Below are 24,539 nucleotides of genomic sequence, written 5' to 3' on the forward strand. Positions count from 1 at the left end.
CTTTCAAAAACAAAAAATAACTCATTTAGATTGAAATTGTTTCCCAAGTATCTGTATTTACTTTTTTTTTTCTTTTTGGCTGCACCTGTGGCATGGGGAAATTCCTGGGCCAGGGATCGAACCTATGCTACAGCAGCAACCCGAGCAGCAGCAGTGACAATGCTAGGTCTTTAACCTGCTGAGCCACAGAGGAATGCCTATATTTACTTTCCAATATCTCTATAAAACGTTTCCTTTTATCTTAATTCTTTTTATACCTGTAAGGGCCATTTTCTTCTGTGGGAAAGAATTACTCCATGTATAGCCCCAAACCAGTTACTATAAATCTGAAAGCGAACACTTGCATCATTTTTACAGAGACCATCAACCTCTTACCTTCCTCATGGTGGCCCATTCCAGTTACTGTTTACTCCCATGGAAACTCAAAGGCATATAAGCTAGGCTCTGGCTTTGTTTTAAGACCGTAGGCTACTTGGTTGTTTTTCCTAAGCTATGTGTCACACGAATTCCACCCCTTCTACCTCCTCCCACCTCCCTCAGAATGACTGAGAAAGAATTGGAAGCTAAAAGCTTAATCACATTTTGATCAGTTATGATTTAAAGCTTTGGCTGAGTCTGGATCTATGTAGGGAAGCAGGAAGAGCAGAGCTCATGGTAAGGCTTGGGGAGAGCTGAATTATGCTCCGTAAAAGTATGAGCGGAAGTTCATCTTTGTGTTCACAAGAGGAAGAATACAGGGAAGCTGGGGGCAGTGGGACTGGTGACATGGAGGCAAGACAAATGACTATTAGAAAAAAATGCCTGATATTCAATTCTAGATGTTTGGTAAAGAGGCAAAGTAAATCTTTTCTTTTCCTTTATCATCTCTTCAAATCCTTCAGTAAAGTCTGCTGACCACTAAGAGGCTCTTTTATGTATAGAAATTATGGCAAAGGAGTTCCCATTGTGGCTCAACAGTAACGAACCCAAGTAGTATCCATGAAGATCCGGGTTGGATCCCTGGCTTCATCTGGCATTGCTGTAAGCTGCAGTGTAGGTCTCAGGTGTGGCTTGGATCCCATGTTGCTGTAGTTGTGGTGTGGGCCAGCAGCCACAGCTCCAATTTGACCCCTGCCTGGGAACTTCCATATGCCACAGGTGCGCCCCTAAAAAGACAAAAAAAAAGAAAGAAAGAAAAAAGAAAAGAGAACGAAATTATGGAAAGAAACTGAAACTAGGCTCAGCATTTGGGCTACAATTCAGTAGGTCATTAGGAACAGGAAACACTGATTCATTGGGTCCAGGAATCTGGAACCAAGAGAATCCCTGAAATATAAGTTCCATAAGAAGTTACAGGAATCTTAAGAAAGACATGGATTTTCTCTGGGTTGTGGTGTAGGAATTAGGCCAATTTTAATCAAGATCTGAATGGGGGCAGCATGACCCCAGAGGGTAGCTGATTATGAGCCCATAGCCCTGACTAGGTTTGAAGCCTGTCTCTGCTACACACTGACTAGTTAATGGAAAGAAGGTAAAACTTGGTTTATTCATTGATAAAATTGGAATAAATATTTTCATAATTCATGGTCAGCAATTGCTGCTTAAAATAGTTAGATGAAATATTATTGAAGAAAGGGATAGTCTCAAAGCAGCACCACCCCTCCCCATTACATTTGAATTCTAAGAAAGACGTGTCTTTACGACTGAGAAATTACAAGCAATCTTGTAATTGAGACATGTCAAAGAGATCAAACTTTATATGACCAATGAGAGTGATAATGGTTCAGAGAGCTTGTGGAAGAGCATCTTGTTTTTGAGAGGTGCATGCTGAAGTATTTGGAGGTGAAGTGTCATGATGGCTACAAGTTAGTTTAAAATGTACCATGTAGAAGTTCCCATCATGGCTCAGTGGAAATGAACCGGATGAGCATCCATGAAGATGCAGGTTCAATCTCTGGCATCACTCAGTGGATTGAGGATCCAGCATTGCTGTGAGTTGTGGTGTAGGTTGCAGACTCGGTTCGGATCTGGCATTGCTGTGCCTGTGGCGTAGACTGGTGGTTACTGCTCCAATTTGACCCCTAGCCTGGGAACCGCCACATGCCTCGGGTGTGGCCTTAAAAAATATATATATATACCATATATATATACAGTTTGGTAATGTATATATGCACGTGTCTCTCTTTCCTTCATAAATGTGCGTCTCTCTCTCTCGATATACATGTATAAAATATATAAAACATATAGATATAAAACAAAAAAGATACATATATATCTCTTTTTCTGTCTATAAATATATATATTACAGAGATACAGCATGCAAATTGAGCAAAATATTAACAATCAGCAAACATAAGTAAAGAGTATACGGGTGTTTATTGTACTATTCTTTCAAAATTTTCAAAATAAAATGTTAACTGTGTAGGAGTTCCTGCTGTGGTGCATTGGGTTAAGGATCCAACATTGCAACAGCAGTGGCGTGGGTCACAGCTATAGCTTGGATTCAGTCCCTGGCCTGGGAACTTCCATATGCTGTGGGTGTGGCCAAAAAAGGAAAAAAAAGTTAACTGTGAAAATAAAGTAAAATACCTAGCATCACATCAGGCACCACATCTGTGCTGGCTTCGGATTGATTTGTGTTGACCTTTTCCTTTTTCATCCTTTGTCCTCTAGTTGGTTTGTTCACTTTCCTCCAAACATTATAAGCCCTCATTATGGTTGTTTAAATATACCCTGGATCTAGTTACATTGCCCTAAAATAAAAAATAGTTTCTGAAAATGCATAAAGCACAGGAAAGGTAGAGTGCTATAAAAATGCCCTGAGTGGTGATGATTGGCGTCTCTGCAAGGTTGTACTGTTCTCCAAAAGAGTCATCTCACAGTGTCACATGTTAAATATTTTGCAGAATTAAGAGGGAGAAATCAATAGTGGAGGAAAAAAAATACCCAGAATATAAACATTTCCCAATAAATACCAACATTGAGCAAAGATTTTATTTCAGAGTACTGATTTAGTAATGCAAAACCAAGATTGTCTTTTCTTAGAGCTTTTCTCCCCAAGATAATACACATTAATGTCTGGAGAAATGATGAACATTTATTTGGCAGTTGCCTCAGGGGCCTGAATTATGTGCACAGTTAATTATATACCATTGAAAGATATTTCTGCCAAACCTACCGGCCACCTTAACCCTGGCCAGTATGTGTCTTGATTTTTAGAGTTAAAAACTCAAGGATTCTGGGATAGCTTTCCTATTGCTGTACCTGCTTCATACCCTTAAAGCTAGAATGGGTACTGGAGAAAGATGCTGTGTCTGGGTGCCCCTTTGGGCCGTGATTCTCTTGAATCCCACTTGTTCTCTTGGCCACTTTATAAAATGAGATCTTTTTTTCATTCTGCCATTAATTCCCAAAGCTCCTCTGGTAGAAGAAAGTGTCAAATTATCTATTTTCTCAACTTATAAAGCAAGATAACAGGAGGACTCATAGGGAATTATTTTCTAAAACTATGCAATGAAAACCCAGCCTATTCATCTAACTTTCTTTTACTGCATGTATATAAAGCACTACATGAGATACAGAAAGATTTGAGGAAGAAGAGTTTAGGACATAGTTTCTTGCTTACTGCCAATAATGGTAACAACAATATAAGATTGTGTGAAATTGCTATGCAAACTGCAAAATTCTATCCATATGTAAGCGGTTAATATTTCATTCATCAAAGTTCTTATCCTCATTGTCTTCTGCATCATCTCCTGTGTTTATAATGGTAGAATTCTCAGGAATTGAGGAAGAACAAGGAAAAAATATTTACTGTTTGGGAAAACTAATTATAAGTAAGTCTTAAGTGAAAGCCATCAGGCTGAAGATTTTTAAAGAGGAATGGGGCAATTGTGTTCAAAAGAAAGATGTCTCATGGAGTGATGAAATTTGAAACATATAAAACTTTCTGCTGGCAGCAGAATGGTAAAGTAATGGGAAATTCAGCAGCCAAGGTTGGAATAAAATGTGAAAGGGTTGGGGGGTCCAGCACTTGGAAGGCAATAAGGCCCATAGTCTTAGATTTTCTTGAGATTCAGGGAGCAATCCAGAGCAACTGTAGGATTCTAAGAACAGAAATATTGTGGTACAGTGAGGCTTAAGAAGATGAAGTCTTTTCAAGCGTTTTGAATAGACTCTGGACAATCGAAACCAGAAGAGGAGGGAAGTTTTTAAGATAGAGCAGATTTGAGGAAATAAAGATCTTGCTTTGATCAGCGATTTTAAGACAGAGACAGTGGATGTTTTGACAGCAGGCTGGGATATATGATCAGGAAGGAAGGCTTTTGCTAGACCTTAGGTATGTGGGAACAAAAGAAGGCTAAAATGGATCTAATGTCAGAAAAGACTCCTCCTGGGAGCCTGGGAAGAAAGACAAATTGTCCTATGCAAGACCAAATGTGTTAGATGAGACTGGAAACCAGATGAGTATTAAAATCCGGTGCTTTTCGGTTCTTGTCACTCCCAGCCATCGTCAGAAATCTGCTGATCACCAGCTTTGACTCTCTAGTCCTCTTTCTTCCCAGAGTTGCTGTGAAAGAACCTTCTCTCCATCTGGGAGCTGCCTGGCTCCGAGTGTCCTGTTGTGGTCTCCCATTACCCAGACAGAGTCAGTGCCAGGGCCATCATTGTCTGCTTGCTGAGGCATGCGTTTTAGGTATTGCTGTTGTTGTTTTTTCTTGTTTTGTTTTAGAGAATGTCAAAGAACAAATGATTTTTAAAATGCCTCATTGACGTAACTCTGTATTGCTGTATCTTGCACTCTCCTTGCAAAGATGGAATTGATTCCCGTGAGATGGTCTCCCTCAACGTGCTGTGTGGCACAACCATACGTACTGGTACCTAGAGAAAATGCAGAGGCTGCTGTGACACCTGAACTACTGTCCCTCTATGGGGCTCTCATTCTTGACAAAAGTCTCACAGATTTCTCTTCCTGCTGCCCAGTGTTGTGGGAAGAAATGAATTCTAGAACCCTGTTTTTTATTTACCTTTTTTTTTTTATGGCCATACCCATGGCATATGGAAATTCCCAGGCCAGGGGATTGAATTTGAGCCAAAGCTGCACAATCCTGGGTACTTTAACCCACTGTGCCATGCCTCTGCAGCAACCTGACCCACTGCAGTTAGATTCTTAACCCACTATGCCACAGCAGGAACTCCTATTTTATTTTTTTATTTTATTCTGCTAGCAGGGTATCCAAACAGGACTCCTTATCCCATCATATCATATATTCACCATAAAAATGACCCTAAGTGTTTTACCTAAGTCAGTAGGGCTCTAGGCTGAGGGCATACAATACCCACTGTGCTTACATAGAAACTTTCAAAATAAAAATATGCAAGTTTATTTAAGTGTTTATATCATTCTTACTATGTGCCATGTACTTTATTTAGAAGGTAGATATTATTATCATCCTGCTTACTGTTTTTAAATGTGGAAACCAAGATACAGAGAAACAAAATAACATGCTCTAGGTTATGTAGCTAATAGTTGGGGAGGCAGGACTCAATTCTAAGAACTCAGGTGCCAGATTTTGGGGCTCTTAACCTCTATACTATACTGCCTCTCTGAATGAAGATGGTGATCGCCAAGTAATGCTACTTATGAACAGATTAAATTCTGAAATTTATAAACTTGAAAAGAAGCTTCATATGCTGAAAGGCTCTCCTCCCTCCATCTTTCCCTCACATTAGCACACTTTCCCACTTTCTCTGACCACGGGGGTGGGGGCATTGAGGCATTATAAATCTTTCTGCAAATTCCAAAGCCATGAGTAAGAGCCTAACTCCAGGACCCTGCCCCATAATCCTTCACTTCTCCATCTCATACATCGATACCCAGGATTTGGTGCTTCTTGTGGATGCAGAGAGAGACTCAAGATAGAAGAAGGGCGTATGTCAACTGTATTTCAATTTTAAAAATGTTAAAAAATGGAGTTCCCATTGTGGCTCAACAGGTTAAGAACCCAACATAGTGTCTGTGAGGATGCAGGTTCAATCCCTGGCTTCACTCAGTGGATCAAGGATCTGGCATTGCCACAAGCTGCAGGGTAGGTCAAAGATGTGGCTGGGATCCAGTGTTGCCGTGGCTGTGGCATAGGCTGGCAGCTGCAGCTCTGATTTGACCCCTCGTCTGGGAACTTCTATATGCCACAGGTGTGTCAAAGAGAAAGAAAGAAAGAAATGAAGGAAGGAAGAAGGAAAGGAAGGAAGGAAGGGAGGGAGGGAGAGAAAGGAAGGAAGGAGGAAGGAAAATAACAAAGAAAGGGGTCATCTGTATGGTCATCCTGCAGTCACCTTTGCTTCCCTTTGCTGTTATATGCTCAGTCGTCAAATTCCAAAGGCAGCTGGTATACATAACTCAGCTAAACACTCTCATCTCTTCTGGACAGAGGCCGTCATTCCAGGACACCATGGTGGTAATTGATTGGATTGTTTTTGAGTCACTTGCCCATAGCCAGTCTATCCATGCAATTAAAACAAAAAGGGCAGGGTGGTGGTAGTACTGGAGTTTCTTTCTTGAGCAGAAGGCTATAGGATGGGCAATTTCCTGAAGGGGGGGGGCAGTGTCTCTGAGTATAGCAAACCTTCTGACCTACGTATCCAAAACACCTCCACTCTGGCCAATATGCATGCTCACTGCACCCCAGACCTATTTTATAGGGTTTGTAAAAATAGGTTTGTGAAGGTTTTGGGCTTGATGCCTTTTCCTCCTTTGGTAGTATCTCTTCACTTCAATGGCCTAAATCCTTCCTATCCTTGAAAACTCAATTGAAGTTGTCCAAGAAGCCTTCCAAGCTTATCCCAGCTGGAACTAGTTGCTATCTGATTATATGCTCCCATGATATTTTAATTTATGTACCATTTATTTGGCACACATCATTTACTGCTGTCCGTAGTCTATGCATGAGTTCATGACTCATCTCCTCAACTACATTATATGCTATCTGAGTCCACATAATAGGTACTTAATGAAAGCCTGTTCATTGAGAGTCATTTCTACTATAATCTCCAGGAACTCCACTGGGGTCTCAGTTTTCTCCTGTACATCGATATCTTCAAGAGCAGCCCCATTCCCCTGTGGTGCAAGTGTTACAGAAGTGCATCAAGGACCAACCTAAGAGTGGAACTCTATATGTTAGCTGAAAGGAAGGGAGACAACATATATGCTTAAGGGAGGAAGAATCAAAGGAGGCTCTGACAAGGAAATATGATGACCTTGATTATCAAATTTTAGGGCACCGAGGATCTTAAACTCCCAGCATCCAACCCATTCCAGGTAAAGCCTCCAAGAACAATGGCACTAGATGGGTGTATTATCAGAACTCCTTTCCACTAAGGTCATGCCGTCTTGCAAACAAATATAAAAGAGGAGGTTCATGAACTAGAAAATCAATTTAGAATCTAGGGGGAAGCCAAAGGCTATCTTATCTTGACCTTTAGCACAGTCTATTTCAGACTAAATTTTATTAAGGGAGTACATTCCACAGTAGGCTTGTAGTGAGGAATAGAATCTAATTGGAGCTGACAGCAGCTCCTAACCTTAGCAGAACTCACAGTCTGAATGAGAACCTGGCTTGGTGGGAATTGGAAAGAAAAATAGACTCAGATTATAAGAAGACAGAGGGTCCGGGGTAACCCAAGGAGTGGCGAGGCAGCCACCCTGTAGTTACATGGATTAGACTGGCAGTGGTTAAAGAGTTAAATAACTCACTGCATTGGCCAAAGGAGCTAAATAAATGCTGTTTTTGAAGCCTGTCAACAAAAGCTCAAATGAGAACAGAAGCAGCCAGACTGTGAGAATGCAACTCAGAGAAAACACAAGACAAAGAAATGGTTTAGGAAAATAATTCTTTGAATTTAAAGATTAATATTAAAATATTCTATTCTTTCCCTAAGGATCTGAAGGAAACAATTTTTAGAACTATGGTGCATGTTTGCTAAAAAAAAAAAAAAATTCAATTCTGTGGTTTATTTTTTGACATTACATTTGACTTGAAAAGAAGATAAAACATACAGCCATTGTACAAAGAGTCAGATATAAAAGTATAAAAAGATAAAATGACTTCCTTACAGTTAGGCAATGAGTCAGCATGGGTCCAAGTTTTGGAATATAGCTCTCTTGGCGTCAACTCTGGGAAAATGCTTTCAAATTCTAAAATCGTATAAAAATGGAGAGAATAATTACCAGCAAAGATCTATTGCTTTTCGCATAGAAAGCACTTTACTAATTGTGTTAGATTGATTGTACACAGAAAATTATTTTTGATCTTTCTTTCTCTCTTGAGATATTTTATTATCTTTTTTCTTTTCTGCCCCCTGCTTCAGGTAACACCTGTGCATGATAGAAATTAAAATTTTCCCCATTTTTATCCTCTTATGCAGCCACTCTTGTTGGTTTCTAATGTATACCTCCAGAGTATGCACTGGTAAGCATATATGCACAAATAGAATTATACAGTATACTATTCTGCATTTTGGTTTTGTAAATACACTTTTAATATGAACTTTTCGATAATTATCTGTCTTACTTGCCTTGGATGCCATATAATATTTCATTGTACATATTTATAAGTTAAAGATAAGTTGCTTCCAATTTCTGTTGTTCTTATTTCTAGCAGTCCTCCAATTAAAATCTGTATTCAAAGACATTTCGCATGAGCAGGAGTACATCATTAGACTCAATTCCTAAAATTGGAACTTTCAGGGTAAAACAGTAGGGTACAGCTATACCTTTGATGGGTATGTCTAAATTATTCCCTATAGGATTTCTACCAGCTTATATTCATGAATAACAAGAATGATAATGCTGATTTTCCCACACTCTGATCAATGAGCCTGTTATTTAACTTTAAAAAAATCATTGCCAGTCTAAGCCAGGCGAAGCGATATCTCAATATTTTATTTTTCATTTTTTGCATTTTATTTCTTTTCTTGAACAGCCAATGTCATTTTAAAAATTATTCCTAGCTCCTATATTTTTAATTTAATTGTTAATGAAATTAACTAAAATAAAAAAGTTAACACTTAAATATGTATTCATAATTTCTATCTTATTGATAAAAATTGTCACATTTGCACTTTACCTTTCATTGTTTTCTCTGGGCCTCTTCATTTTTCTCCCTTATAGTGGAGGAACACATTATTGCCAAGGTGGCTGTTATGCAGCATATCACTATATCCTTTGGCAGGCAAGCTTATATGTCTGTTCCTTTATTATCCTTCTTTAAATGTCAAAATATTCATGAGTACAGTCTTCTGGTTATACTAACCAATAAATGCCTTGATTGGCATCATCGAGGGAAAATGTCAGAATAAAGCTGAGGGTTATCCTTTTTTTTTTTCCTTTGAAAAAGATTATGAAAGGATCATTAAAGTCTTTTCCTTGTGATGAGTACATTTGCAGATTATTTATGTGACTTCAGCTCATGGCTAAACCTAACTTCCCTATTTCATCTTAGAAATTCCTCTCTAGTCTTAGAAATGGAAGGAAGATAAGCTATAGGAATCTTTTAGGAGGTTCTGAGGCCAATAAAAACGTCCCCTGACAAAGGAAATGACTTTTACCGGAAAAGGAAGGTACTTCATCTTTAGATATACAAATTAAGTTTGCACTATCAATGAAAATCTCCTATGTGAGACTTTCTGGTGAATGATTGCTGCCATCCCTCGTGTCTGCTGAAAACCTCCCTGGGTTTGTGCAGGCTTCATTTCTCTAATCTTATTTCAATGAAACGCCAGTGGAAAGTGACAGCCTATATCTGGCAACACTCGACTGTGTCACATGACTCAACAAGGCAGATCGGAGGTGGGCAAAGGAACTGTGCTGGTCTCTGTTGTCAATTTTATTGACAGAAAAATGAGTCATTAAAAAAGGGCATCCGAAATTATAGACCTAATTTAGTTCCTGTGTATTAACCAGCAATTCAATAAAGCCTGAGAGCAGTTTCCATGTACCTAAGTGGCTGAGTGTACCTGGTTTAAAAATCGGTTGAGTCTAGTCCCAAGAAAAGTTAGAGATCTGCTGATTTCTCTCCCTTTCTCTAAAACATATTTCCTGCAAACCTGGAAATCATTCAGCCTTCTGCAAGATAGTGATAGCATTTCTCTTATCAATCACTTTCTTTAGGCACGATTTTGGAGGAAGAAATAACTTGAGTCATTTGTTTTCTAATTTAAGGATTTGATTTCATTCTTTAAAATGTTTCATTAAAATCTTTGATTTTTTTAACTTTGGATATCACTGTAGGAAAAGGAGATTTGCTAACAAAATTCACCCATTTGCCTCTAATTATATCTCTCTATTGCCATCACAAACGCTGTTATTGAAATTACTATTGAGTGTGAAAAGAATTAGGGGACATTCCGCAGACAGAGAGATTTATTTAATGAGAATCTAAATGCTTCTAAATTCTGAAGTGATTATGCTGAATTTTTCAGCCTTCATACCTGTTGTCTTTAAATAATGTATCTTAGTAATATTTTTAGATCTAAAGATGAAAATGGAATTGAGAAAAGGGAGGGAATATTCTGTGATTTGGTCTTTCAATAGAATGTCCTTTACACAAATATATTCATAAAAAACAAGAAGCTACTCAAATAATGTGGAATTATACTCTGAGTTCACGCTGCATATTCCCAAGACTGTCATCAGAGGACAGAATTTTCCTCCATATCAGAATCCTTCCTGAAGGAATATGGCAAAGCAGATGGAACAAATGGAAAGGTCTGGTGTCTGTAAACGAATCAAATATTTCTAGTTTTCTTTTTATGCCAAAAATAACCATCTAGAAAATATAATAAGGAAACAATATGATTAAAAATAGCAACAAGAATGGAAAATCCATAGGAATGATAACAAAAGTGTCTACCTCAATGGAGAAAACTACTAAACTTCATTGAGAGTTACACAGATGATTTGAATAAATGTCTTCCAAACGGAAAACCAATCGCAGATGGAGTAGTACTGTATATATTTATTGGGAAAAAAAAAAGTACTGCTATAAGTGGACCCACACAGCTCAAACCCCATGTGGTTATTGTGCAAGAGTCAACTGTATATCAGTGCCAGAATATAGAAAATTATTGCTTCTTCTCTGTGATTTTTCTATGTCTTATGTTATTTGCAGTGAACATGTATTTCTCTTGCAACTGTTTTTATTTATTTTTATTTTATTTTGTCTTTTTGTCCTTTTAAGTCCACACCCGCAGCATGTGGAGGTTCCTAGGACAGTGGTCGAATCGGAGCTGTAGCTCCCAGCCTACACCACAGCCACAGCAACATGGGATCCCAGCCGGTTCTGTGACCTACACCACAGCTCACGGCAACACGCTGGATCCTTAACCCACTGCTACGGCCAGGGATCGAACCCATGTCCTCATGGATACTGAGGTTTGTTAACCACTGAGCCATGATGGGAACTCCTGCACCTCTCTTTAAAAAGTTGCTATTAAAATACAAAAAATGAAAAAAATTTATCTCATTTCAACCATGTTTATACAAGCATGCATTCAATGAATGATTCAGAATTCAGCTATATGTCAAGGCTACTACCATCCTCAGAGGAATCAGTGTTCTGGTATTGATTTGCTGTAATCCTAGAAGACTGGCACATCTCACGAGATGAGATGATGAGATAGGAGGGAAATATTCAGTGAAACTTGTGTGCTAGTAAATACTCTTCAATTCTAGCTGTACTATACATCCCACCAAAATTGTCTCATGTGAATAAGAAGTACTTTGTATGCAGCCAATAAATATTTGATTTATTTAAAAAATTCCTACTCTTATTCACTTACATTGCAGAAATCTTGCATCGTTGATTCTGACAAAATTGTAGTCAGAATTTTAGAACTATCATTTATAGGTAAATGACTTGAAAGTTTGTGTTTATTTAATGTTCTATTTTGATTTCATAAATTAGTTAAGAGAGAGATTTAACACTCAGGACTACATATAAAGGGAGAATCCTTGTTCTAACTTGTTTTGCACTCTTCACATGTAAAGTGGGGTGTGACTGTGTGTATTCATAATTTTGGGGAACTTATAAAATTTAATGGCCCATTGAGATTTATTTATTTTGTTCAGATGTAGAATATTGAAATCTAACATTTTCATGGAAATAATGACATTGACAAGGCACATTCTTATTTGATGTTTTAAAAAGTAGAGGCAAATAATTGGATTTAAGAGAGAGAGAAAAAGAGTACTACAAATGTCTTAAATATTTAGGAATAAATATTTCTTATTACTCAAGGTATTCCATTGATAAAATCAATGAAGAATAATGTGCAGTTTTTGGTATCTTTTCCTTAGTTCTGAAAAAAGCCTGGTGACTTGCAGTACTGTTTACATCAGAGAGCACACCCCCTCTTCCAGGAAGGTTGTGGTTGAACTTGAACCTAGAATGAGCTTATAAAAGTCCCTGCTGACAAAAGTCTGAGAGGCACCTTTGTGGATAATGTGTAGTGTTCCCCAGTGGGTGCCACTAGGGTTTCGAAGCAACATCAATTTGACCATAATGTGTTTCCATGGTTTCCATACTTATCACTCTCTAACTTGGTAATGAGCCCTAATAAAATGTGATCTGACTGGATTAGAGCAAGAGAAAAAAAATCTGAAGAACACTCTAGTTATAGTTTCCTCTGTTATAAAACACTTGACTGACTCCTTTGGCTTAGGTTTTCCTAACTTTTCCAGTAAGGTGCAGAATGAGGTCATCAGCTCTCAGTATTTCAGGAGGGTTCAATGCTGCAGTCAGATCAATATTGTGTGCCTTGCCTGTGTTATTACGAGAAAGAAATATCTGCCTAGGAACTGGATGAGAACAAAAATGCTGGAGAAAGGCATAAAGAAACAAAAAAATGCCCAGTGAGGCCAATGGCTATAAAATGCGCAGAAATCTGCATCCTTTATAGCTTAGTAACAAACAGAACTGTCGGATAAAAGTCAAAAGAAAATCAGCTGTAATGGAAGTGATCACACCGACCGTTTGGAGAAGAGACACAGCACATTCAACTTTCTGCTCCCTAGGGCCTAGTTAGGTCACAATCAAGAAGGGAGTGGCTTATCGTGGTGTGATGGTTCGAAGTTCACTCGGTCACATGGAAGTCCTTTTGTGGAGGATTCAACATCCTGTTGTGTTATATCCACATGGTATGTGGCCGTCTCACTGATAGCAATTCCTAGCTGCCTGTCCTTTTAACACTGAAGCGGGCACCATGAATGGGAGGAAGGGGCTTGCTCCCCGTAGTTTCAGACTCCACCTGCCCCCTCTCCCATTTCAGTCTTCTTTCCCTCTCTGCTCTCAGCCAAGTAGCACCTGGCTTGACTACCTGCCGACTCTCAGCTTCCATTGTTGGGTAGGAGGAGCTACCTAGGGCTTTTTGGTGCCTATCCAGATGGGGGAAACGGGTATGAATGACCTCTTACCTCCAGCTCTTGGCAGAGTGGTGCAGACAAGCCTGGAGCTGCTGTTCCAGCCTGGGGCAGTGCAGCCAGACCACAGGCACCTTTGCTGCTTGGGATTTGACTGCTGCTGATACCTGAGTCCTGCAGAGAGAATCCCTGGCCAAAGGTCAGGGGACCTGTTTTTTTCCTGCGCATTGGGAAAGCCCCTCTAGTGACCACTCTAAATACCACTGGAAACCAAGTTTATTTGCAATTTTCTCTCCAAGGAAAACAGGGACGTGGAGAGAGATCTAGTTCAAGGCTAATTGAACAGAGGTTGCACAGTGACCAAAAAACTTGTACACATTTTCATGTTCTGATACCTTGAAGAAGACCAAAGGTTAAGAGTCTCAGAATAGGGAGGTCACCTCATTTTGAAATTCCTCAAATGTTTATGTCCAAGTAGAGAGCTCTGGTCATGACCAAGTTATCTATTCCATCATTTGCTAGTTGTGTAACCTTGAGCAGCTTATTGCCATCTCTGTGTCACAAGTTCCTTATCTGTAAAATGGAGATAATAATGATTTCTACAATATAGTTGTCATGGAGCTTAAAGGAGACCATGCATCAGATGATGCAGCCTATGATAAAAATTCAATAAATATCACTTGGCAGTATTGCGATTTCAGAGAACAGAATAATATATTTTTTCTAATTACTACATATTTTCTAGCTGTTCTATGAATAGACTACTTTTATTCAGAAAAAAAAAAGTAACCTTCAAGAAGTGCTTTTATTTCCCCAGGGGCTATTAAAATGTCTGGTCCTATTATAAAGACTTTTGCTTTCAGCCCAACAGACATGCTTAGAAACAGAATGGACTCTGGGGCAGACAGGGCTACGGGTTTAATGACGTCAGGTACCTAGCGACTCCCACTTTAGGCAAGTCTGAAAATACCCTCTCTGCCCTTTCTCAACCAAATGGTAAGCCAAAATCAAGCAAGCTACACAGCCAAGAAATGATGTCTGGGCTCATGGGTCTGTTTTCACTAATTTTGTATTAATTATGTATTGAGTATTTATTGAGTTCTCTATGTAAAGTGTCGTAGACTTGCTCGCTTTGAGACCATATAAAAATGTTGCAGATGCAGTCTGGTGACCTTCAGGAGCATATGCATACAGGAAAAATAGCACATGCAAAAATTACCACCATAAAAGTAGGTATGGAAGCTACTATCAGAGTTATGTAAACCTATGAGCCCAGCACATTCACTTTTTTTTCTACACAATGTTTGGATTTTGCTGTATAATTATGCTTTGAAGAAAAAGGTACTCAAGGAGGAGCACACACGACATAAAGGTGTGAAAATGCTAAACATGATATTATAATAATAAAACCTAATTTACATTTGCTGCTGCTTGTTGGGCTAGGGGCTATTTATCTGTCTACAAATACAGATGCTAGAGAGTGTGCCTTAAAGTAAGCGAGAGATTAACCTGCAAAGATAAACTGGCATAAGAATAGGATTTCTAACCCCTTCAGTGATGTCAGGTCTCCCTATCAGGAATAATGGGGTTTTCTGGTCTGGGGTGACCTTATGGCTATGGTGCCTGGTGGCAGGTGAATGTATGTCCAATGTGGTGGGGGCCAGTTCTGGGCTTGAGCACTTCACAGCAATCCTATGAGGTAGGCAGTGAAGGTATTGCTATGTCCACTTGGAGATGGTAAGAATGAGACATGAGACCTAAGTGACTAAACCAAGGGAGCTTAGATGACGAGTTTCAGAGCTGGAAAACTATCTATATCTTGCTTAGCTGACTTCTAATACACTTTCATCCTCAAATCCAAGTTGTTATCCTGTGGCTCTGAAATACCTCATGTTGTTGATTTTAGAGAGAAAGGCAGAACCTTTTATGTACAGAGATAATGTAATAGGTTACAATAAGTGGCACCAAGCTCAGGGTGTTTGGGTAATTTGAACTGAATGCAAATTGTAGAAATCCTAATGGTTATAACTGTGCTAATCTTTATTTGCGAGGAGTTGTAGGGGTGGCTCTGAAGAACTTGGGAGAGTCCAAGAACCTGAGTATTCAGAAGTCAGAGGTTTGAAAAGCAGGAAAAGCTTTGAGATCATCTAATTTCTTTATTTTTATTATTATTATTTTTTGTCTTCTTAGGGCTGCACCCACGGCAATATGGAAGTTTCCAGGCTAGGGATTGAATCGGATCGGTAGCCAATGGCCTACCCCACAGCTACAGCAACACCAGATCCGAGCTGCGTCTGCGACCTACACCACATCTCAAGGCAACGCTGATCCTTAACCCACTGAACGAGGCCAGGGATAGAACCTGCATCCTCATGGATACTAGTCAGATTGGTTTCCACTGAGCCACGACAGGAACTCCAAATTTCTTTATTTTATTAGTGAGAAACTAAGGCTCAGAGAGATCATTGCCAAGGTCACATGGACAGTGAGTGGGGCAAGGCTAGGTCTCTTTATTATACATTAATTAATTAATTTCTGAGGAATTGGCTCACATGATTATAGAGGTTAAAAATCCTATTATCTGGGAGTTCCCATTGTAGCTCAACAGGTTAAGGACCCAACATTGTCTCTATGAGAATGAGGGTTCGATCTCTGGCATCATGTACAACTGCAAAAAGCAAGAAAAAAGTCCTATGATCTGCCATTTATAAGCCAGAAATCTAGGAACACCAGTGGTGTAATTCAGAGTCCGATGGTCTGAGAACCATGGGAACTGATGGTACAAATCCAAGGCCAAGGGCTCAAGGGCTGGAAAAGATGACATGTCCCAGTTCAAGAGTGAGGCAGGGAAAAGAAAAGGGCAAATTCTTTCTTTTGCTGCCTTTTGTTCTCCTCAGGCCTGCAGCAGGTTGGATGATGTTTACCTACACTGGGGAAGGCTAATCCACGGATTCAAATGTTCGTGTCTTCTAGAAACACTCACACAAACAACTCAGATGAATGTTTCATTTGAGCATCCACAGCCACTCACATGGACATAAAATTAACTATCCTACCACTTCTGATGGGGAAGGAAGACCGAGGGGGTCAGTCCTTTAGAACGAGCATCGGAAGTGGCAGCAGGGGAGATGGGAAAAGAGTGAATGGGTCAAGGAGCAGGAAAGGGTGGGTGAAGGTTGGTCCTGTCTGTCCAGAGGGAAAACCAGCTCTAGAGCAAATCCAAGAACCTTTGCCAGCGCGAGGGTACAAATGTGAAATTATAAAGTATCATGCCTCTCTTCTGAAACATTGCCTTCAATTTTACCATGTTGCATTTTGCCAGGTTCCTCTGCAGGTGCAAAAGTACAAAAAGGTAAGTGGTCTCGCGTATGTCTGAATTTTCAACCCAGAGTGACTGAGAAGTCTCCAAATCTTATTAGATTGAAAAGGAAGTAGTTGGATTAAGTTTTCTACATTGGACAGGTTGGGGGTTCAGAGTCACACCACAGAATTTAGTTTTAGAAAATAAAGTTATGGTTCAGTAGCCCCTGAGAATATCATAGTAAAGTTCATATTTGTATGACTTGGGGTGAAAATAAAGATCCTGAGGCTTAAGAAAACTTAAAAAAAAAAAAAGTCTGATCTATGAAATAGAGAAGTGTGAAAATCCCTAGTCTATTCCTACAGAGAAATTCAGTGATTTGCTCAAGGTCTCAGAAAATAACAGAGGCTAAAGCAAAGACATGACCCAAGGATATTTCCATCCTTTGCTTTTAGGATGTGTGCAAAGCAAAGGAATGTCAGGCGTTGCTATGTGTTGAGTGGGGTAGACTCTTTTTATAGGTCACCTGTCTTCTTCCATGTTGAGGTACCTTGAAGCAAATATTCTTGGTTTTGCACAGGATGACCTGAAGCCCCTCTTGGTTATGCCTCTTTAGGTTGAAGAGACACTTATTATTCTGGGAAAAGAACAGGCTGAAGCCTTCAGCCACTTGATGAAGGCTGCCCTCCCTAAGCCCTAAAGAGAAGGTGCATCCGTTTGCATCAGCATCCCTGGGGCTTCGGGGAAGCAAGGGACTGAGGTCTAAACTTTGATATTTGAAGTTCAATCACTTGCGTCTCAATGATGGGGATATCTGCTGGCAAGAACAGAACAAACATCCTTAAGGAGAAATTCGCAAAAAAGGATGGGGGTAAATTGCCCTGGTTGCTTTGGTACAACAAAAAGCCTCCAAGTGTCAGGCAGTGGGGACAAGTTCAGTTCACACAGATCCAGTCCCAGGCAGCAGAATCTGGTGTCAGCATTGCTAGTATATTGACCAGACTTTCTAATTTTCTCTCTCTCCAACCTACCCCATCATTCTTTTTTTATATATCATGATTTTATTTATTTTCTCATTACAGCTGGTTTATAGTGTTCTGTCAATTTTCTTTTTTTTTAATTTATTTTTTTCCCACTATACAGCAAGGGGATCAAGTTATCCTTACATGTATACATTTTTTCCCCACCCTTTGTTCTGTTGCAATATGAGTATCTAGACATAGTTCTCAATGCTGCTCAGCAGGATCTCCTTGTAAATCTATTCTAAGTTGTGTCTGCCCATCATTCTTGTATAGAGTAAAGACTTTGGAATGGATAAGCCAGCAGTGTTTTCGGTAAGTTGGTAAAAGGGAACCTTAATAACATGATGCTGGGTGTTTTTCTAATAAACATTGTCAGGACTCAAAAATTAATTGAGGGAGAGCACAGCATTAACAAAATGATGTGATTTCATTTAAATCACAAAGCTGAAAAACAGGGACTCATCTTTGTTGCTGCACATAGCATTGTTTCAATCTTTTTTATAGCTGAGTAGTATTCCATTGCATATATGTACCACATCTTCTTAATCTATTCATTGGTCAATGGACATTTAGGTTGTCTCCATGTCTTGGCTATTGCAAATAGTGCAGCTTTGAACATACAGGTGCATGTATATAATTAAATAAAGTGCCCGTGGACTTTACATGTGTTGGTGGATGGTATGCTGAAGGAGTCACGCATGAGAAGAATACCTTAGGAAAAGAAAAGAAGAAACTTCGTGAGTGTCTAGGGAGCAACTTATAGAAAAGAACCCAGCTGGCTGCTTTGCTGTAGATTGTGGTTGAGGGGGCTGTTCTCAGGTGGAAGGGACAGAAAAGACCTTTTTGTAACATGAGTAGCTCTGCAAGGGAAAGGGATCTCCTTGTGACCCAGGAGATAAGGGGTGAATTTTATGGTGGTGCTCCCTGAACTTCACAGAAGATCTCCCTTTTGGGTTGCCCAGTTTGAGCGCTCATAGAAAACTGTGTGCAATATGCATCTACAGATATCATGTTGACGAGTTCCCATTGTAGCTCAGCAGGTTAAGAACTTGGCATAATGTCTGTGGGTTCAATCCCTGGCACCCATCGGTGGGTTAAGGATCTGGTATTTGTGACGTGGCTCAGATCTGGCGTTCCTGTGACTGTGGCATAGGCTGGCAGCTGTAGCTCTGATTCAACCCCTAGCCTGGGAATTTCCATATGCCACAGGTGTGGCCTTAAAAACAAGCAAACAAAAATACAAATATCATGTTGGCTAGTAGAGAAAAGAAATGCGTTGCAGAGGAAATGTAATAAAACTCAATTATTTTGGCGAATATATCTAAACAGACATTCGCTTTTAGTCTCTGTAATTTAGGTTGCATGAAGATGTTTTAGGTGAAGCTGGACTCTTTCTTGGCTAGTATATGGGCCTAGAGAATGTACATCTACTCTGACTCAGCCACTAACTCGATAATTGGCTTTTCTAATCCAGAAGTTCATGTCCATGTGCATAATAGCCACTTTGACTTTGAGATAGGTGGACAAGTTGGTTTTCTCCAGTGCCACACCAAGCCTCTGCTCAGCATTTCTTAGAGGTGCTGCCTAAGTCAGATAATTGAAAAGATTCCTGCTACCTATGTAATGGCCTTTTGTGGCTCATAACTTAGAACCCATAACCTATTTGTCCATAACTTAGAACCACTCAAAGGGTTAAGTGAGCCTGTAGGAGGGAATGAAATCCCACTCATGGATATAGTTCTGAAGTATGGAATGTACAGGGCACGTGGCCAAACATAAACACTGCAAAGCAGCTAAGGTGTTGAGCGTCTCACTGAATAGATGGCCTTTGATTCCACTGCCTATCTCATGCCCCAGGGCTGTTGGCAGCATTTCCTGCACATGTCAGCAATGCCATGTAACACAAACGCCCCAGTGATCCTTTCTTCTGGAAGGTGTTGCAGGCAGTTCTGTGTTTCTGATGTCCAGACCAGAACACCATGAAACTCCAGCCACAGTTCTTCTGTGCTCTCTATGACGGTCCTGTGTCATTTTGTTTACCACATACATTCTTTTTTTAGAAGATTTAGGGACACATGCTCTAACTCTTTTCAGGGCTTGATGACCAGTACAACTAAAGTAGATACCAAGCCTTCCTCTGTGGTAAAGGACAGGATTTGGAGTGAGGAGCAAGCCCCAGGTTTCCCTTCTATAACTGTGTGATTCCTCTCCCATGTATTGACTGTCTTCTGGGCCAAGCTTGGACCTCTGAAGGTCAGCGTCTTCCCCTGGGCAGCCTCAGGATGGCACAGGGTGATGGAGCCAGGAAACACACCACCAGCTCTCAAGCGGTTGTCTGTGTCCTCATATCACTCCATCTACATGGTAAACAGGAAGTCTTCTGCTCTTTCCAGGTGCCAAGCTTCTGCAGCTGTCAGAGTCTCCCATGCGTGTTTGCTGGGAAGCTCAGCATCAGGGGAGTTCAGTCTGGGCCCCAGAGTCAGACTCTTAGGCTCCTCCCCACAGACAGACACTCTCATGGCAGAGAGGCCAAGGACTCCAGAGAAGTGTAGCACCAGGCTTGGAGTCACTGTTCCAGTTTTTGGATTTGGGCCAGTGTCTACACCCCTCAAGTAAACATGGGAGAACGTGTTCTACTCTTCACAGGCAAAGCAGATAATAGAAATTATCTTATGAAAAGCACCTGGGAGTTTTGCCAGGCTCAGTTTTGGTTCATTATACCATCTATTATTAATACATGATCACATCATGATCACTCGATCTGATTTCTTTATTGTGTTCACATGGCGGTGGTTTCTCCCAGTTGTTTGTATGTGTAGACAGTGTAAATGAACCATGTTAAATACTTAATTCTTTTTTTTTTTTTTTTGTCTTTTTTTTTAGTGCCACAACTGTGGCATATGGTGGTTCCCCAGGCTAGGGGTTGAATCAGAGCTGTAGCTGTTGGCCTACACCAGAGCCACAGCAACACGGGATTCGAGCCACATCTGTGACCTACACCACAGCTCATGGCAACATCAGATCCTTAACCCACTGAGCAAGGCCAGGGATCAAATCCACGCCCTCAGGATACTAGTTGGGCTCATTACTGCTGAGCCACAATAGGAACTCCAATGCTGAATTTTAAAATGTGATCATCTTAATATGGTAAGGAAGATGCTCTCTGAGGAGAACACATTTCTTTCACTGATTCTGCAATTTAGAAAAATTTTATCCCAGGTCTTTATAATAAGATGCTGCTATGATCCCAGCATCACTGTGGATTATCATAATGAAACATGGAGAATAAAAAAGATGTCAAGAGATGAAAAAATACTGTGGCAGAGACACCTAGATGATCACCCAACAGCTGGTCTTCTCTCCTTTGCCAATGTAACTCTGATTTCATCCGGGGATGAAGCAACCCATGAAAATCTACTTCTCAGCCAGTCTTACAGCTTGCAATGGCCATGTGACTAGAGTCTGGCTAATGAATTATAACAACCAATGTTAATGTCATGTGAAGTCTAAGAGCCAGTATCAATGTGACTCTGGGTTGACTGAGATCACTTAGCTGGGAAGAGTGGTTCTTTTGTCTCTTAGCTCTTCTGACTACTGTCATCTTGTAATGAAGCCACTTGAAATCATGCTATAGTCTAAAGGTGGGGAATTATACACTGAGATTAGTGAAGGGCTAAGATTGAAACCTAGATTTTTTTTTTTTTTTTTTTGGCCTCATCCATGGCATGTAGAAGTTCCCAGGTGAGCAACCGAACCTGAGCCACAGCAGTGACTGGAGCTGCTGCAGTGGCAAAGCCAAATCCTTAACCCAATGTGCCACAAGGAAGCTCAAAACCTGGATTAATGCTGGCTCTGTGGAGCCATCAAACCTAACTCTGAACTGTCTACCTCTGGATTTTTTATTTCGAGGGGAAAAAATTCTTCTATTTGATTAATATTATGTTGTCTTGGAATATTTCTTACACAGCTGAACCTAACCTTAACTGATAAATTTTCCAGATACTACAGTTTTCAGAGACTAGAGATAAGTATGTATAAATTCCAGGAAAAACTCTCCAGGATACATTAAATAACAATAATTTGTGTCAAATTACTTAATTTGGGGGGACCTTGTTATCAGATTAGTAACTTTCATTTAATAACCATTTTTGGAAGATTTACTACTTGTCAGATGCTATTTTAAATCCTTTACATGTATTATCTTTTATAATCACGGCAACCAGTCTATCAAAACCCTTACATAGCAAATGATAAAAACTGAAGCAGAGAGGTTTAAACAACTGATCCAACGAAACACAGTTGATGGTGAGAAGATACAAATTCAAGGAGTCTGAGTGTAGAGGTCACTATCCTAGCTTGTGTATCACAAGACATAGATAACAAATGGATTTTAATTTTTAGTGCATTGGATAAAATATCATAAAAGTGGGGATTGGGAAATGATAGATGAGCATTTAGATAAATTCAAGATGCTCAACCACTGTCAGCCTGGAAGGAAGTGTCCCTTTACTTGTCAAGATGTCTTAATTCACTTCTGTTTAGGAATATTATTAATGGGTACGGACATATAAAGTCTATTTATCAAATGTGCAAGAACTAGAATAAGCTTAGCCTGGAAAACAGAAGACTCGTGGAAATGGGAGGTCTCATCAAATACTCACTCTATAATTTTAGAGCTTTAGAAGCCTCCAAAATCACCAGTTTAATGCCTTTCAGGAACGGCGGGAATTAAAGCATTACAAGACCTACGGAGACACTATTTTGCAATATTGCAATATTTGACAATATTCTGAGAAATTACTTTGACCTAGAAATTCCACTTCTACATTACTATAGATACATGGGTGAAAATTTAAGAAAACAAAATATAGGAACACAAATTCACCAAGTATTAAGTTATGCTAATTACATAAAACTAGTTTAAGAAATAAAATTGTAAGGAAAAAATAAAAATTAGATGGATAAGGGCACATTTATATTAAAAGAGACTTAACTAATTGTAATGATAGGCTCTTATTTACATCTTGATTCAAACAGGCAGAAAGAGAGAGACAGAGATAGAGTCTTGAAGAGAGAGAGAGAGCACGTTAGAGAAATGTGGGCACTGCCTGTATAATTTAAGATATTTAGGAATTGTTTTTAACCTGGGAGATAGAGAATAATAATGGTTATTAAAAAGTCACAGTTCTCTGTGTGTGTGTATATATATATATGTATATATATATTTTCTTTAATGGCCAGAGCCATGGCATATGAAAGTTCCAGGGCCAAGGATTGAATCTGAACTGTAGCTATGACATATGCCACAGCAATGCTGGATCCTTCAACCCACTGAGCCAGGCTGGGGTTCGAACCTACACCTCTGCAATGACCCAGGCCACTGCAGTCAGATTCTTAACCCATTGAGACACAGTGGGAACTCCCTATATTTTAAACTATAATTTAAAATATAACTATTTAAAAATATTTATTATAATAATATAATAAAACTCCTTATATTTTAAAATAAAAGCCACAGCCCTTTATTTTAAAGAAACTGTGAATCATTATGAATAATTTTATACAGTACCCAGGATTTGCTTTAAAATACATCCAGGGAGGAGAGAAAGTGGGTGAGGATAAAGATGAAATAAGATTGATCACAACTTGGTATATTTATAGGATGTAGATTACAAGCACATTATTATATTACTCAACTCCTATACATGTTTGAACCTCTTCATAGTGAGTAAAAGTTGAAATATATCTTTCAATTTTATATATAATATTTTCATTTGCTAAAAAATTTTCTGCTTGAAATGTACAGATGCAGAATTTTTTAAAAGAAATTTACTAAGAAGGGGAAAAAAGAAATCAATAGCAATAGGGTAATTGAATTTAAGTCTAAATGAGACCCACATTTTATTTGCAACAGAGCTAAGGAGCAAATCTAGGACTCCAGAAACTTACTCCAGTGCTCTTTTCATCTTACAGTTGACTTGTAGTCAATGGCTGATGACGTCAAAGAGGGCACACTGCTTCCTGGTTCACTAGAGGGGAAACTATCTATCAAAATTATACAAAGGCATATTTGGACTCAAAAATGACTAAAACATTCCCTCCAATTGAGGCTTTGGAAAAGAGCACAAGAAACTTTTGTCTAGATTTTGGACAATCCAGGTCTGTATGAATACACAGTTGGAACTTGAAGGCTCACCTGAGAAGAATGTTGTAAAGAGAATTCCTGTATCAGCTTGGAGGCTGCATAAGATGAACTTGGAGCTCCCTTCCTGCTCAATGATGCTGTAATTTTATAATGAGATGATCCTTATTGTTTTGACACACAACTCACACTTTTTGTTAGAGGGCTGGCAGTGCCATGGGGAAGCACTGGGACCTGACTTGAAAGTGATGCAGTCCTTCACAAACCAGTAACTTAAAGACTAAAATGATTAATGCTAAATAATTGCACTTTTAGTAGTTTGGGGTTTAATACATAGATTGAATTCCTAGAAGATGTAAGGTGCTTGGCCATAGACTATAGAGGAGGACAGATACAAGTGCTGAGTGCCCAAATGGGTTTGGTACCTCCAGCCTCTCCTCTCCCCTCCCATGAGCTATTTTTCCTGCCTGGAAACCTGCTCCTAGCCAAAGTCCTCTTACCCACCTTGAGAGCTACATGCAAGCTTAAAGCAACATGTCACCATTCCCAACCGTGTTTAAGTTTTATTTCTAATGAGAATAAAAAGATGTATTTAAGGAGTTCCAGTCATGGCTCAGTGTAATGAATCTGACTAGGATTCATGAGGATGCAGATTTGATCCCTGAACTCGCTTGTTCA

The 24,539-nt window shown here is 39.5% G+C and overlaps 1 protein-coding gene and 1 long non-coding RNA gene across 10 annotated transcripts in view; one reads left to right on the forward strand and one right to left on the reverse strand.

Moving 5' to 3' along the window:
• The window catches only part of LOC102160169 (uncharacterized), a 426,691-nt gene that overhangs the window by 302,945 nt on the left and 99,207 nt on the right, over positions 1-24,539 (forward strand). The gene's annotated exons all lie outside the window — the stretch shown is intronic.
• LOC146405956 (uncharacterized) overlaps positions 480-24,539 on the reverse strand; it is a 42,035-nt gene continuing 17,975 nt past the window's right edge. Inside the window, exons 4-5 of the mRNA XM_085020439.1 lie at positions 8,093-8,173; positions 480-4,860 (exon numbers count right to left, since the gene is read on the reverse strand). Of these exons, the coding sequence (XP_084876565.1) occupies positions 4,736-4,860; positions 8,093-8,173 (206 nt within the window). The 3' untranslated portion in view covers positions 480-4,735. The remainder of the gene's footprint in view (positions 4,861-8,092; positions 8,174-24,539) is intronic.

Source organism: Sus scrofa, chromosome 1 (assembly GCF_054392235.1).
Source record: "Sus scrofa isolate SSC_HxYL_T2T_F1_AM1 chromosome 1, Sscrofa_HxYL_maternal_Yorkshire_Landrace_v2.0, whole genome shotgun sequence".
NCBI classification, from domain to species: domain Eukaryota; kingdom Metazoa; phylum Chordata; class Mammalia; order Artiodactyla; family Suidae; genus Sus; species Sus scrofa.